Source organism: Mauremys mutica, chromosome 6 (genome assembly GCF_020497125.1).
Source record: "Mauremys mutica isolate MM-2020 ecotype Southern chromosome 6, ASM2049712v1, whole genome shotgun sequence".
Classification (NCBI taxonomy): domain Eukaryota; kingdom Metazoa; phylum Chordata; order Testudines; family Geoemydidae; genus Mauremys; species Mauremys mutica.
In genome coordinates, this window is record NC_059077.1 from 32,842,518 (window position 1) to 32,857,589 (window position 15,072).

The following is a 15,072-nucleotide window of genomic DNA, read 5'->3' on the forward strand; positions in this document are numbered from 1 at the left end:
CAGTGACTCTTGATGCAACTCGCAGGGGCATTATGGACTAGATCCTGCCCTGTGTGCCAGCACAGCCCAAAGGCCAATCTGCTTGGACACAGGAGGATTCCCAACATATATAAGAACATAACATAAGAACATAAGAAAGGCCGTACCGGATCAGACCAAAGGTCCATCTAGCCCAGTATCTGTCTACCGACAGTGGCCAATGCCAGATGCCCCTGGGGGAGTGAACCTAACAGGCAATGATCAAGTGATCTCTCTCCTGCCATCCATCTCCATCCTCTGACGAACAGAGGCTAGGGACACCATTCTTACCATCCTGGCTAATAGCCATTTATGGACTTAGCCACCATGAATTTATCCAGTCCCCTTTTAAACATTGTTATAGTCCTAGCCTTCACAACCTCCTCAGGTAAGGAGTTCCACAAGTTGACTGTGCGCTGCATGAAGAAGAACTTCCTTTTATTTGTTTTAAACCTGCTGCCTGTTAATTTCATTTGGTGACCCTTAGTTCTTGTATTATGGGAATAAGTAAATAACTTTTCCTTATCCACTTTCTCAACATCACTCATGATTTTATATACCTCTATCATGTCCCCCCTTAGTCTTCTCTTTTCCAAACTGAAGAGTCCTAGCCTCTTTAATCTTTCCTCGTATGGGACCCTCTCTAAACCCCTAATCATTTTAGTTGCTCTTTTCTGAACCTTTTCTAGTGCTAGAATATCTTTTTTGAGGTGAGGAGACCACATCTGTACACAGTATTCGAGATGTGGGCGTACCATGGATTTATATAAGGGCAATAATATATTCTCAGTCTTATTCTCTATCCCCTTTTTAATGATTCCTAACATCCTGTTTGCTTTTTTGACCGCCTCTGCACACTGCGTGGACATCTTCAGAGAACTATCCACGATAACTCCAAGATCTTTTTCCTGACTCGTTGTAGCTAAATTAGCCCCCATCATGTTGTATGTATAGTTGGGGTTATTTTTTCCAATGTGCATTACTTTACATTTATCCACATTAAATTTCATTTGCCATTTTGTTGCCCAATCACTTAGTTTTGTGAGATCTTTTTGAAGTTCTTCACAATCTGCTTTGGTCTTAACTATCTTGAGTAGTTTAGTATCATCTGCAAACTTTGCCACCTCACTGTTTACCCCTTTCTCCAGATCATTTATGAATAAATTGAATAGGATTGGTCCTAGGACTGACCCTTGGGGAACACCACTAGTTACCCCTCTCCATTCTGAGAATTTACCATTAATTCCTACCCTTTGTTCCCTGTCCTTTAACCAGTTCTCAATCCATGAAAGGACCTTCCCTTTTATCCCATGACAGCTTAATTTACGTAAGAGCCTTTGGTGAGGGACCTTGTCAAAGGCTTTCTGGAAATCTAAGTACACTATGTCCACCGGATCCCCCATGTCCACATGTTTGTTGACCCCTTCAAAGAACTCTAATAGATTAGTAAGACACGATTTCCCTTTACAGAAACCATGTTGACTATTGCTCAAGAGTTTATGTTTTTCTATGTGTCTGACAATTTTATTCTTTACTATTGTTTCAACTAATTTGCCCGGTACCGACGTTAGACTTACCGGTCTGTAATTGCCGGGATCACCCCTAGAGGCCTTTTTAAATATTGGCGTTACATTAGCTAACTTCCAGTCATTGGGTACCGAAGCCGATTTAAAGGACAGGTTACAAACCTTAGTTAATAGTTCCGCAACTTCACATTTGAGTTCTTTCAGAACTCTTGGGTGAATGCCATCTGGTCCCGGTGACTTGTTAATGTTGAGTTTATCAATTAATTCCAAAACCTCTTCTAGTGACACTTCAATCTGTGACAGTTCCTCAGATTTGTCACCTACAAAAGCCAGCTCAGGTTTGGGAATCTCCCTAACATCCTCAGCCGTGAAGACTGAAGCAAAGAATCCATTTAGTTTCTCCGCAATGACTTTATCATCTTTAAGCGCTCCTTTTGTATTTTCATCGTCAAGGGGCCCCACTGGTTGTTTAGCAGGCTTCCTGCTTCTGATGTACTTAAAAAACATTTTGTTATTACCTTTGGAGTTTTTGGCTAGCCGTTCTTCAAACTCCTCTTTGGCTTTTCTTATTACACTCTTGCACTTAAGTTGGCAGTGTTTGTGCTCCTTTCTATTTGCCTCACTAGGATTTGACTTCCATTTTTAAAGGAAGTCTTTTTATCTCTCACTGCTTCTTTTACATGGTTGTTAAGCCACGGTGGCTCTTTTTTAGTTCTTTTACTGTTTTTCTTGATTTGGGGTATACATTGAAGTTGGGCCTCTATTATGGTGTCTTTAAAAAGGGCCCACGCGACTTGCAGGGATTTCACTTTAGTCACTGTACCTTTTAACTTTTGTCTAACTAACCCCCTCATTTTTGTATAGTTCCCCCTTTTGAAATTAAAGGCCACAGTGTTGGGCAGTTGAGATGTTCTTCCCTCCACAGGGATGTTGAATGCTATTGTATTATGGTCACTATTTCCAAGCGGTCCTGCTATAGTTACCTCTTGGACCAGCTCCTGCGCTCCACTCAGGATTAAATCTAGAGTCGCCTCTCCCCTTGTGGGTTCCCGTACCAGCTGCTCCATGAAGCAGTCATTTAAAGTATCGAGAAATTTTATCTCTGCATTTCGTCCTGAAGTGAAATGTTCCCAGTCAATATGGGGATAATTGAAATCCCCCACTATTATTGGGTTCTTAATTTTGATAGCCTCTCTAATTTCCCTTAGCATTTCATCATCACTATTACTGTCCTGGTCAGGTGGTCGATAATAGATCCCTACTGTTATATTTTTACTAGAGCATGAAATTTCTATCCATAGAGACTCTATGGAACCTGTGGATTCGCTTAAGATTTTAACTTCATTTGAATCTACACTTTCTTTAACATATAGTGCCACTCCTCCCCCTGCACGGCCTGTTCTGTCCTTCCGATATATTTTGTACCCCGGAATGATTGTGTCCCATTGATTGCTCTCAGTCCACCAGGTTTCTGTGATGCCTATTATATCTATATCCTCCTTTATCACAAGGCACTCTAGTTCACCCATCTTATTATTTAGACTTCTGGCATTTGTGTACAAGCACTTTAAAAACTTGTCCCTGTTTATTAGCCTGCCTTTTTCTGATGTGCCAGATTCTTTTTTATGTGACTGTTTATCATCTGATCCGGCCCTTACATTATACTTCTCATTCCTCTGCTCCTGACTATAACCTGGAGATTCTCTATCATCAGACTCTCCCCTAAGAGAAGTCTGTGTCCGATCCACACGCTTCTCTGCAGCAGTCGGCTTTCCCCCATCTCCTAGTTTAAAAACTGCTCTACAACCTTTTTAATGTTTAGTGCCAGCAGTCTGGTTCCACTTTGGTTTAGGTGGAGCCCATCTCTCCTGTATAGGCTCCTCCCATCCCAGAAGTTTCCCCAGTTCCTAATGAACGTGAACCCCTCCTCTCTACACCATCGTCTCATCCACGCATTGAGACTCTGAAGCTCTGCCTGCCTACCTGGCCCTGCGCGTGGAACTGGGAGCATTTCTGAAAATGCCACCATAGAGGTCCTGGATTTCAGTCTCTTCCCTAGCAGCCTAAATTTGGCTTCCAGGACATAGGTAGGTATCCTTTATGATGTAGGCTCAATGTAGTGACTTCTCAACCACCCTCACCCCACATCCAGGTGCTGGTGGGTTGGCTCCCTGATGCCTGAATAATCACGGGCTGCCAGAATGGGCATGGAGGGCTGCTGGCAGCTGGTATAGGTGAGAATTGCTCTCAAGCAGTTCTTATTTGTGCTAGGGATTGGCCCAGTTCCTGGATAATCCTTGTATGGCAGCAGAGGGCAGAAAGGTGGCTTTAAGGTTCCTTTGCAAACACATACCCCTGTAGATTTGTATCAAGTGCCCCTCAGCCACAGCAGAGAACCAGGGCCTGATGAGGCTACTGTCATAATCTTAGTGAGAATCTGACTTGATCTAATTAATCGCAAAGACCTGGAGCCACCAGAAGGACAAAATGGAAAAATGATTCAGAGAGCTGGGAAACTTTTCCATTAGACAGACAGCATGGCTGATCCCAAATAGAAAAGTAATAGATTGAGCCCAAAACAGGGGAGCTGACGAAAAGGAGTTGAGTCCCTGCCTTTTCTTCTAGTATTTCCAGTTGAAGACCTACATTTCTACTTTTAAACCTGTATGAGAAGACGGTGTCACAGTGCACTATATCAGAATGGTAGGAGCAGGTGGAAATAAAGTCATGGAAGACAAGACCTTTGAATTCAAAATATTGACAATGCTTAAAAGACCTGCATATCTGCCCAGCCACCTCATCACATTTGGACTGGTTTGATGGAAACTCTGTAACAAGTATTAAAAAACAAAATAAGTGAGTAAAAGAATATTGGTATCTCTGGGCCAATTCAAAAGAGCAGTAAACATCACTAGCTTGTAGTCTGGGGAGTTGATTATTATATTGTTGTGTCTTATTTATAGAACTAAAAGCTTTTCATTTGGACCTTCTTATATTTTAGGAATAAATATTGAGTATGAAATTATGTATTTACCTGGTAAGCTTTGTGTTTATTTTAATAAAAACTTGGAGGGGGGAGGCTGGAGGTTTTGATGCAATTTGGTGTGTTTTATCAGTGTATTCCCTACTGAATTATGGTAACAGATGTCTAAACACATTGAAAACAGATGTAGCAGATTCTGCCTCTGCTGCCCAAAGCAGAGCCATCACTGTTCCCAGGCATTTCAGTTCGGATGGCAAAGTGCTTCCGTTGAGGAGGGAACCAGACTGGAATTGTGCCAGCGCTGAGCCCTCATAGTTCTAGACAGGGGTGGCTCTAGACATTTTGCCGCCCCAAGCATGGAGGGTCCGCTGAAGCCGCAGGATCAGCGGACCCTCCGCAGGCAAGCCGCCGAAAGCACCCTGCCTGCCGCCCTAGCAGCGACCAGCAGAGCGCCCCCCGCGGCTTGCTGCCCCCAGGGCCGCCCAGAGGATTCCGAGGGCCCGGGGTCTTCGGCGGCGGGGGGCCCCGCTTCGGCGGTAAGTCGGCGGCGGGGGGTCCTTCCATTCTGGGACCCGCTGCCAAAGTACCCCAAAGACCCACGGCGGGGACCCCCCGCCGCCGAATTACCGCCGAAGCGGGACCCGCCGCCGAAGTGCGGCCCCCACCGCGGGTCTTCGGGGCACTCCGGCGGCGGGTCCCGCAACTGAAGGACCCCCCCTGCCGCCGAATGACCGCCGAAGACCCGGCTGCACTCTGGCAGCGGGTCCCGCTTCGGCGGTAATTCGGTGGCGGGGGGTCCTTCTGTCCCGGAGAGGAAGGACCCCCCACCAGCGAATACCAGGAGCGAAGAAGCTCCGGGGGTCCGGGCCCTGCAAGAGTTTTCTGGGGCCCCCGGAGCGAGTGAAGGACCTGCTCCAGGGGCCCCGAAAAACTCTCGTGGGGGCCCCGCTGGGCCCAGGGCCTGGGGTAAATTGCCCCACTTGCCCCCCCCTCTGGGCGGCCCTGGCTGCCCCAAGCACGCGCTTGGAGCGCTGGTGCCTGGAGCCGCCACTGGTTCTAGAGGTGCCTGGAAAAAATCACAGTGCCCAAAATGTGATTAAAATTCCTTGGGTCACATTTGCAATTCATTTGCATTAAATGCAGGAGACCACATCTACTCTAATTTTTAGGACAACAGTGTGGTTTGCAAAGACCACAGGTCTCTGGTGGATGCAAGATAGCACCTTTACCAAGCAGCCTGCCACTCAGATCAGATGAAGCATTGCTCACAGGAAACTGTACTGTCTGCAAGTCACACCTTCATCATCATGCTATGTATTTATAAAGTTCTGTTGGTGTGCATGGCCCTGTGCAACAGGCAGATACTGTAACCTTAACTGAGAAGTCCCTGACTTTGAGCCTTTAAAATCTCAGCTAAGCCATGCTGGGCAGGGGCCAGTGGATGTGCAAAGGAGTCCCTGATTGTGATCTTCATTCACTTATGTACCATAGAAATGGAAACTTCTTATATGACATATTAATTACAATGTTATTCGGTTCACAAGCTAACCACACAACTTTGAATAGGTAGCTGCAATTTAAATGTATCAGTTCAACCTTTGAAATTGCTATTTGCACTTCTCTTTACCAGACAGAATTCTATTGCTTGTTAACAGGCAGTGTCTCTTTGTCCTAAGGCTGCCTGCTTTATCAGAACAAGTTCCAGTAAGAAAGATATTCTTCTTCTACCGTTATTGAACACACTGTTATTTTTGCACAAACCCAAGTAAATGAACATGCCTGATGCAAAACAATGTTTACTTGAAATTATTTTTAAAAATCCATTATAATTTAATGTACAAAACCATTTAGTGCTCACAGTAGCTGTAAAAATACATTTACAATTGTATACAAGTCACTCAGTGTCTAAATGTGATCTTGTAAACTTCCTGGATTTAAAATTCCAGTAATAATAAAGTGTAGTATGCTTAATATACTTCAGATAGTGTGTGCATTTCCAAAGATGCTATCTATAATCACTATTTTATAGCCTCACATTCGTTCTAGCAAAATTGCTGTGAGAGAAACCAGGCAACATATTTCTTTCAAAGATATCTCAACAAATAAATAAATAATTATTGTCTGTGAAGGGACACTAACAATTTGAAAGTCACATTTCTGTCTGAAAATGTTCAACCTGCTCTAGTTACAATACCCACGATCACTATAACTGAAGGAAGTTGCTGAGGCTTTTGTTTTTTTCAGTTCGTTTGGGGTGTGTATTTGACTAGTGTGTACAGACAGTTTTGTTGTTTCCCCTGTGTAGTTCCTTGCTGAAAAGACCCTCGTAAACATCAACAGGGGAGCAGAGAACCCCTTATTCACATTTTAATTAATTTTTTTAAAGTTTCAAGGCACACACACTATTTACAGAGATTTTAAAAAATCCAAATGGACAGTGTCCCTTTAAGTATCTCTCTAAACCTGCTCAGAAGTTGGAAGGGTCACAACAATGGCTTCAAAAGAAAAAAAACACCACAACTGCATTGTGGTAAATGCATCTTTTCCTTTTAAAAAAATCGCTTCCAGTTTCTGCGACAGACCCCGTCCTGTAAGTGGAAGTCACCTTGGGGGGCTAGGGCAGGCGGAACAGTGCCAAGTTCCAGTGCAGGCAGTGCGACGTTTTCATTGGAGACCTTGGCCAGTGTAGTTAGCTGATCGTTTCCTGGCTCAGCTGGGAACCCATCTAAACTTGTAGCCCCCGGTGGCTGTCCTGATAGTGAAAGCATTTCCTTGGGGGAAAGCTAGTGTCCGGATCGTGCAGTGATCTGTGATGGAGGTCCTGAAAGACCCGCCTTCCTCCAGCTCGCTGTTACTCAGATCCACCGAGCTGCGACTGCTGCAAGTCTGCAGTCCGCTGAACGCCCCGTACATGTTAATAGCCTGGCTCTGGCTGTCCGGGGCCTGTGTGGCCTCCGCCTGCAGCCGAGGGCGCTTCGCCTCTCGGTTCTCATCAATAGTCTGCAGCGCCGCGTTACAGGTGTCTGATATTTCCCTCAGGATTTCATCCACTTCTGCGCAGTCCTCCTGCCTGGCCGCGTACAGCTGCTCCAGGCTTCTCTTAGCTGAGCTCCTGGGAAGGAAAGCGTCGGCCCCCTCCTTGGACTGGTGGATCATCAGTTTCTGTAGGTGAAACAAAATGCAACTGGCTGCTTTAAACCGATCGCCGTGGCTCCCACTGGGCGCATCGCGTGGGCCGGGGAGTTGCAATATACACGCGTGGGAGCTTAGCTTTGGCTCCGGCTCCGCGTTTATGGCCTAAGGGCGCCCCCTGGGGGTCTCCGGGCTGCAAGCCTCGTGCAGTGAGAGGAATCGCTCACTTTTATACCCTGAGGATGGTGAGTAATGCTTTGGAAAAGAAACCTGGAGGAAACCGGAGCACTTACATCGAGCACACAGGCCAGCTGCTTCGCCTGGCTGGCTAGCTCCTTCAGCTGCACGTTTCTTTCCTTCAGGGAAGTGATCTCTTCCTGCTTTTGGGTTAATGTCACGTGCAGCTGTTGAACGACAAGGTGTGAGTTTGAAATCAAACATTTCATCTACCGTAGAAAGTCAGGTTACAGCTCACACGCGTGCACGGGCGCTGTAGTGTTCACACACCGTACGCAAACCGATTTAGGCTCTTTACCTTTGCAAACAGTATTGATCAGTAACCAAGGACCGTTCAGGAAACGACTTTGCCCAGCAAAGCTAGCAAGTGGGGCGCAATATGTGACACTTGCAATTACTCAGCTATCGAGCCAGGACCAGTTAGTTTGGAAGAAATATAAAACGTAGACAACCCTGTCTGAGTAATCTCTGCAATACCTGATCAGGATGCTTTTAGGAGCATTCGTTCTACCTTCATACCTGATTATTTTCCACCAGTGCATCCCCTAACGCTTTCTGGTTTTGATCTGCCACATCTTTCCAGTACTGTTCCGCGGAGTTTTGCAAGTTCATGTGCGGAAGAGGATTGTTTTGTGACCGTTGAATACAAGGGCTAAAGGCTGATCCGTCGCCGAGAGGGAACGTGAAATCCGCAGTGTCCAGTGGAGGTGGCATTAAGGAGGATGGGTCTATGGAGGAAATCACAAGAGTGAGATCATATCTCTTTACGCGGAAAAATCGTAAATATCTGAACTGGTGTTTAATTCAGTCGTGTAAGTCTGGAACCCTACTGACGTACCACAGCATTGGTATGTACCAAACACACATATTCCGTTTGCATCTCCTTGGGGTTGGACAACATTTTACAAAATCAATATGTCAGTGCAAACTTTTCTTAACGAATGCTACATTGGTGCATTCAATTATGTAATGTCCAATGACTAAACTGATAGCAAATTAAACTGGTACCCAAAAAGACAAAAGCACGAGAGGGGACCAAAATGCAGTGTATGAAGCTAGGGGACCAAAGGCAGCCGGTGCTCTGTATGAATAATGATGTTAACATACAATAAGAAAAGTACTTGCCACATATAAAACTATCGACAGCATCTCTGAACTCCTGGAAGTCGAACTCGGGTTCAGGTTGCAAGCAGTGGCTCTGAAACATGTAAAGGAAACATACAAGTTAATCAGCGCATTCAGATTCGTCAATCAAATCTGCCCACACACTAACAGGGCCGCCCAGAGGATTCCGGGGGCCCGGGGTCTTCGGCGGCGGGGGGCCCTTCCGTTCCGGGACCCGCCGCCAAAGTGCCCCGAAGACCCGCGGCGGGGGGGGGGGTGTCCCCGCCGCGGGCCTTCGGAGCACTTCGGCGGCGGGTCCCGGAACGGTAGGGGCCCCCCGCCGCCGAAGACCAGGCTGCGCTTCCGCGGCGGCGGCGGCGGCGGCAGGTCCCGCTTCCCTCCCCCCCCACCCCCCCGGCCTCGGCCTCGGCCCCTTACCCCCCTCCCCGCCCCGCCCCGGCCCGCTCTTCTCTTGGGGGCCCCTGCGGAGCCCGGGGCCCGGGGCAAATTGCCCCCTTTGCCCCCCCCTCTGGGCGGCCCTGCACACTAATGACGGGTCTCCAGCGCTGCTTCAGTTTGCTTGTCGGTGTGCACACGCTCTGTTGTGTGCACACTCACATACCTGGAACTCTAGTCCCCAAGCTGGACACTGGAAAGGGCAAGCTTGCACTGCCATGGTCAGTGTAAAAGCTGATGGGCAGCACTTTGTGTCTCTACCAGTATAAAGGTAAATGTGGCAGGTGACTAGTAATAGAAGAAAAGAGCAATCTCTGATCCGTTAACCATGATGGCACGCGTTGGGCTGCAGCCTGCCTGCCCTGGGGCCCCCCCATATAGGGGACTTATTCTATTCTCATTGGTTAGCAACACGAGCCAACCATATTCGTCCAGCCTGCGCATTCCTCCAGCGTCGGTGAACGATTAACCTGAGCAGTTCCTGCTACAACAGCATTTCTCCCACACCTCGCTCTCAGATACTGTGCGCCCAGGCAGGTGTCTGTTCACAGAGAACCTCTTGTCTTGCCTTCCTACGGATCGCTTTATTCCTGCACAGTTCTTCTCCTCTCTTCCAATCTCTTTCTCTCTCTCGATTTTGGATGGATGGAAGAAAACACACTTTCTTGTGCACCCATATAGCATTCTGAATGACCAGTACATCTGTGATCGTGGCCAGAAGCACGGTGGGCATCCTGGCAAATAACAGTCCTTTAAAATATGAATTTAGCTCGTGTGCAGTTGCACGCAGGTATAGACTACACCGAGGGGAAAGAAAATTGTGCAAAAAAAGTGTGCACGGTTACCTTTTTTAAATTTCTTCTTGCTACATTCTGTCATCTATTTGTCTGCTCCACTACACAACAAAAAGATCCAGACACAACAAAAGCCCCACCTGTGTTCTCTGGCATCCTCCCTCGCAGATTCAGCTGGTACTGCAGAGGACACAGCTAGCTGTATATGTGTCTTTCATATATACATTTCCCGTTTCTATTTCAGATCTTACTTATTCATCTTTTAAACATGCAGCAGCCAGACTCCCAGCTAAGACAGAGCAACCAGGAGATACCACTCTGCTCTCATTCTCAGATTCTAGATCCAGGTAAAGGTCCTCATCCTAATCTTTCAAGGCCTGAATGGGGTTGGGTCTAGCTATCTTTGAAACCATTTCCCTTTCCATCACCCATCAACTGTGATCAACAGGGATGCTGCTATTAATGAAGCTCAGAGCCTAGCTTTATTGGTCTGGATACCAAAGTCATTGGGTGTATCATAAATACATAGAAAGACATGACCTAGGGACACGATTCTTGTGGTAGGAGACCCTCCTTAGATATGGAGATCCGGATGAAAGCAATATATGTCACTTTTAAGGTGCAGTGCAAAAGTGTCTCTCTCTTTCAGCAAGCCTTGCCCCAACAATGCCGGCTGCAGAATAGCTCCGTTCACGCAAGAGACTCGATAAAGAATAACCTCACTCAAGAGAGCAACATAAGGAGGGAGAGATCTTGGACAGAAATTGTGCCCATTTTACAGATGGGGGAATTGAAGCTCGGTGAGGGTAAGTGACCTGCAAAGAGATGTCTGTCACAGTTGGGAATGACAGACTAGAACTCAGATCACCTGACTCCTAGTGGTCTTGTACTATGCCTACAGCACCACTCCCCCTCTCAGTGAGCATGCACTGCTATCAATAACCCCTTTTCCTACATTGGTACCAGAGTGATCTTTTTCTGATCTCCCACACTTTTGGAGTGAACCCCAGTAATTTTATCTTAATTTCAATCCCTGAAAATGGAATGTTTTGACAAGTAAAGGGGCAAAGCGCTATTCAGCTAAATGCCTATTCATACAGGCTCTGTAATTCAGCTCAGCTTGAAAAGAGAGCGTGCTACAAAACTTTTCAAATGGTGTAGCTAATGCAGGGAGATTTGAAACAGTAGTGTAGGATTTTTCATTCATTTTATTAGTGGCTAGTAGATAGAGCACTGGACTGGGACTCAGGAGACCTAGGTTCTATTCCTTGCTTTGCTATTGGCCTGCTGAGTGACCTTGGGTAAGTCATTTCCCTGCCCTGTACCTCAGTTTCCCCATCTGTAAAATGGGGGTAATGATACTGACATCCTTTGTAACACACTTTGAGCTCTACTGATGAAAAGTCTCCTAGAAGAGCTAGCTATAATATATTATTACAATAGCGTCCAGATGCCCCACTCACAATCAAATCCCCATTGTGCTAGGAGTGGTACAAACATTGCAAGAGACACATCCTCCCCCCCACCCTCCCCACAGGACAATCATGTGAGGAAAGAGATGGTGGCATAAACTAGCAGGGCTAAATAGCTTGGAGTAAACAATGGAGCGCAGAGGTCCCTACTAGCCCTCCACCTACCCCATCTGTGGATTGCTTCTAAAATGCTAGGCAGTATTTATTCTGATTTATACATTTCTTAACCCATTTCAGGAAGAGTCTCAGCCTCAGGAGTGACTGATTTCTGACCCTTTTGAAACTCAAGGCGGTGCATTTCTGTTAGAGCAGGGATTTTCAAACTGTGGGTCATTACCCCCATTTTAATAGGGTTGCCAAGGCTGGTGTTGGCCCTGGGCCCCAGCAAGTCTGAAGCCCAAGCCCCACCGCCCAGGGCCCAAGCCCCACCACCCAGGACTAAGGTCACATGCCCCCCACCGAGGGCAGTAGCCCTTGGGCTTCAGTTTTGCACACACCCCCAGGGCAGCGGGGCTCAGGCGGGCTCCATCTTCAAGCCCCGCTCCTGGGTTGTAGTAATTTTTTGTTGTCAGAAGGGGGTCCCCATGCAATGAAGTTTGAGAACCTCTGCGTTAGAGGTTTCTGCTTTACTCGCTGGAGGACCTGCATGGGCCAGATCCAAAGCTCACTGATGTCATTGGGTGTATTTCAAATGATTGCAACAGGCTTTGGAGTATGCTCCATATTAGCACCAGGATGAGTAAGAAAGAGACCAATGTCTATCTTTAGTACCTAGCTGTTTCCAGAACACAGGCACTGAGTGCCCCCTTCGCCAATTCCCGCACTGGGTCTTCCGTCTTCGCCATACAGCCTAGAGCTGCTAGTCGTCCGTAAATCAACCCATCTGCCAACGAGAGAGGGCGGGACAGATGGGAGAGCACGAGGACGAAGCTGAGCCAACACTCAGCTTGAAGCCGGCGGCATTCTGTGAAGGGGTGGAACCACCAACACCTGTTCCGAGCTGGAACCAGGGGGAAGATGGTCCTGTCTGACTCTGGATTTGCAAAGCGAAGGTCGCTTGGTCCCTGTTTGCTTGTCCATAGTCTCGCCTTGCTATAGGCGCAGAGCCTGCTGTTCGGGGCATGAGTGACCTGCAGGTGATACTTCCAAACGAAATGCACAGCGAGCTCATTAAACAGCCCCCCTCCCTTTGCAGCAGCCAGGGAATCAGGGACTCCTCAAGGGCGCTTTGGGAAGATGGCTACGTCTTAACCCGTATGAACTGCCCCAGAAGTCAGCAGGAGACTTGCCAAAGGGAGCTCTATTAAAGGGTAAGCACTTCAATATATCCAGAGACTCATCCACCGCTTGCACTGATAGCTACCAGAATGCCTTGATCTTTTCTTAGCTGAAGTGTACAAACCCCACCCATCACTATTTCTGAACGGATTGGATATAGCAAATAGCCATCCTAGCTACCTGCCCGTTCATTTAAAGAGCGAGGAAGGAGGTCAGAGAAGCGGCTCAAACGTGCGTGGAAATGCCGCCTCTTCCTTTGCGAACGCCCGTGCGCCAGATGAAGTTGAGGAAAAAGTGTATCTGAATTAAACTGGGGGATACTCAGAGGATGCCTCGTGGGAGTGGGGGTGTCCGGGGAGGTGAGGGGGTGTCAATTCGGACTCAGTTACCTGCGGGGCAGCTGCGACACTAGAAGTCTCCTGCTGAAAGACCGAGGTGCAGTCTGCTAAATCTTGCCAGTCGATGGTGGCAAGTGCTGGGGGGAAGAGAAACAGACATTTACAACAATGCTCGTTGTAGGTGGCAAGTGCTGCTGGGGGGGGGGAAGAAACAGACATTTACAACAAATGTTCGTTGGAGGCGACAGGTGCAGGGGAGCGCAGCAGCTCCTTTGACACCCGCTTTCCGCTTTTGCCCTGGTCCTTGCCCAGACGGGTGGCCAGAAGAGGCTAGGCACAAGCCCGGGGACTCCTGCTTTCACACAAAGCGGGGAAGGGGGTTCGACCAGTTAGAATTCGGATTCACCACAACTCACCTAGCTCTACCGTGTCGGGAGGCTGCTCACTGTAAACTGCCACTGGAGTGGGGCTGGCAAAGCTCTTCCGCGGCGCGGGACCGTCTCCCAAACGCACCTTCCTCTCGAGCTTGGCGGGCTTCTTGCCTAGCCGGCTGCACAGATCTCGCACCCTGTTGGGACAGATGCTGTCAAAGGCTTTCCTGCCGCTGCGGTTCTGCATGGCGCAGGCTGGACCCGGGCCTTAGCTTAGCTCTGGCTTTTGGGACCCCGCGGCTCTCCCCGCCCGCGGCTCTCTCCGCCCCGCTCTCTGCAGGCAAACCCGTCCAGAGGCTGCACATGGCCGTTACAGGGCTGGTTTTGACACCGTTGGAGGGGCCCCGACCGGTCTCCAGGGCAGCGGGTCCAGGGGGAGCGGAGAGGGGGGGTGAATGGAGAGCGGGGGCGGGGCTGGCTGCAGAGTGAGCGCCAGAGGTGGCGCCTTCGCCTTGGCACAATCTGCGCCCTGCAGAGGCGCTAACAGTTAACCTGGCAACAGGGCATCGCCTGGGTCCTGCAGCAGCGGCAGCATTGCGCCCTTGCAGCGCACATTGGCGCCGGCACAGGGCCGTATCCAGCGGGCTTACGCCCAGCCCCGAACCAGAATCTGTTTGGCTGGACTCGTTGGCTCCAGCGTGCCAGGGAGCTGACGGGGCGCAGCAAAGTCACAGGCTAAGGGCTCACACAGCACGGTGATGGGCGAGAGAAGAACTCACCTGGGCCATAGCTAGAGACCTCCCCATGCAGGACACCGCAATAAGTGCGGTTATTAAAAACATGACTCTGACAAAAAGGAGGGGAAATATGTTACTCCCCCAGAATCATTTACATCAGAGGTGAAACCGCGTTAGTTCATCCAAACTATCCTTCTACCAAAGCAGGAGACCTCCCTATATTACATAGTCTAGGGCGTGGTCCAGAGGAATTTTAAATCCAAGGCCCCTTGTCTTTATTCTTTGCATTATCCCCCTCATCTAGATTGTATCCACCTGTTTGTTTTTGTCTGGTCTGCAGAGTGCTGTGTACATACATGCTTGGGTGTAAGTGCAACAAATAATCATCAGTATCTGGAAAAGACGGTGTTTTCTGAAGCACAAACTTCAGCAATACCCCCCCAGCGGGACACAACCTTGTGTACAAAGAGATCAACACAACCGGCTGTAATGATGGATAGGCATATGGTGTCTTTTAAAATGCACAACCTAGACCTGCAAGCGGGTGGCTCTCACTTTAAAGAGAAGACAGGTAGCGACTGTGTTTGTACAGGGCCTAGCACAATGGGGTTCTGGTCCATGACAGA

The 15,072-nt window shown here is 48.3% G+C and overlaps 1 protein-coding gene across 1 annotated transcript; it reads right to left on the minus strand.

The window, feature by feature from the left end:
• Window positions 1-6,677: 6,677 nt before the first annotated feature.
• MCIDAS (multiciliate differentiation and DNA synthesis associated cell cycle protein) lies at window positions 6,678-13,988 on the minus strand. The gene is made up of 6 exons (XM_045022019.1): window positions 13,755-13,988; window positions 13,390-13,475; window positions 9,022-9,094; window positions 8,416-8,624; window positions 7,953-8,063; window positions 6,678-7,689 (listed from the first exon to the last, which is right to left on the minus strand). The coding sequence occupies exons 1-6, from the start codon at window positions 13,954-13,956 to the stop codon at window positions 7,237-7,239; spliced, it is 1,134 nt and encodes a 377-aa protein (XP_044877954.1). The 5' UTR covers window positions 13,957-13,988; the 3' UTR covers window positions 6,678-7,236.
• Window positions 13,989-15,072: the final 1,084 nt, after the last annotated feature.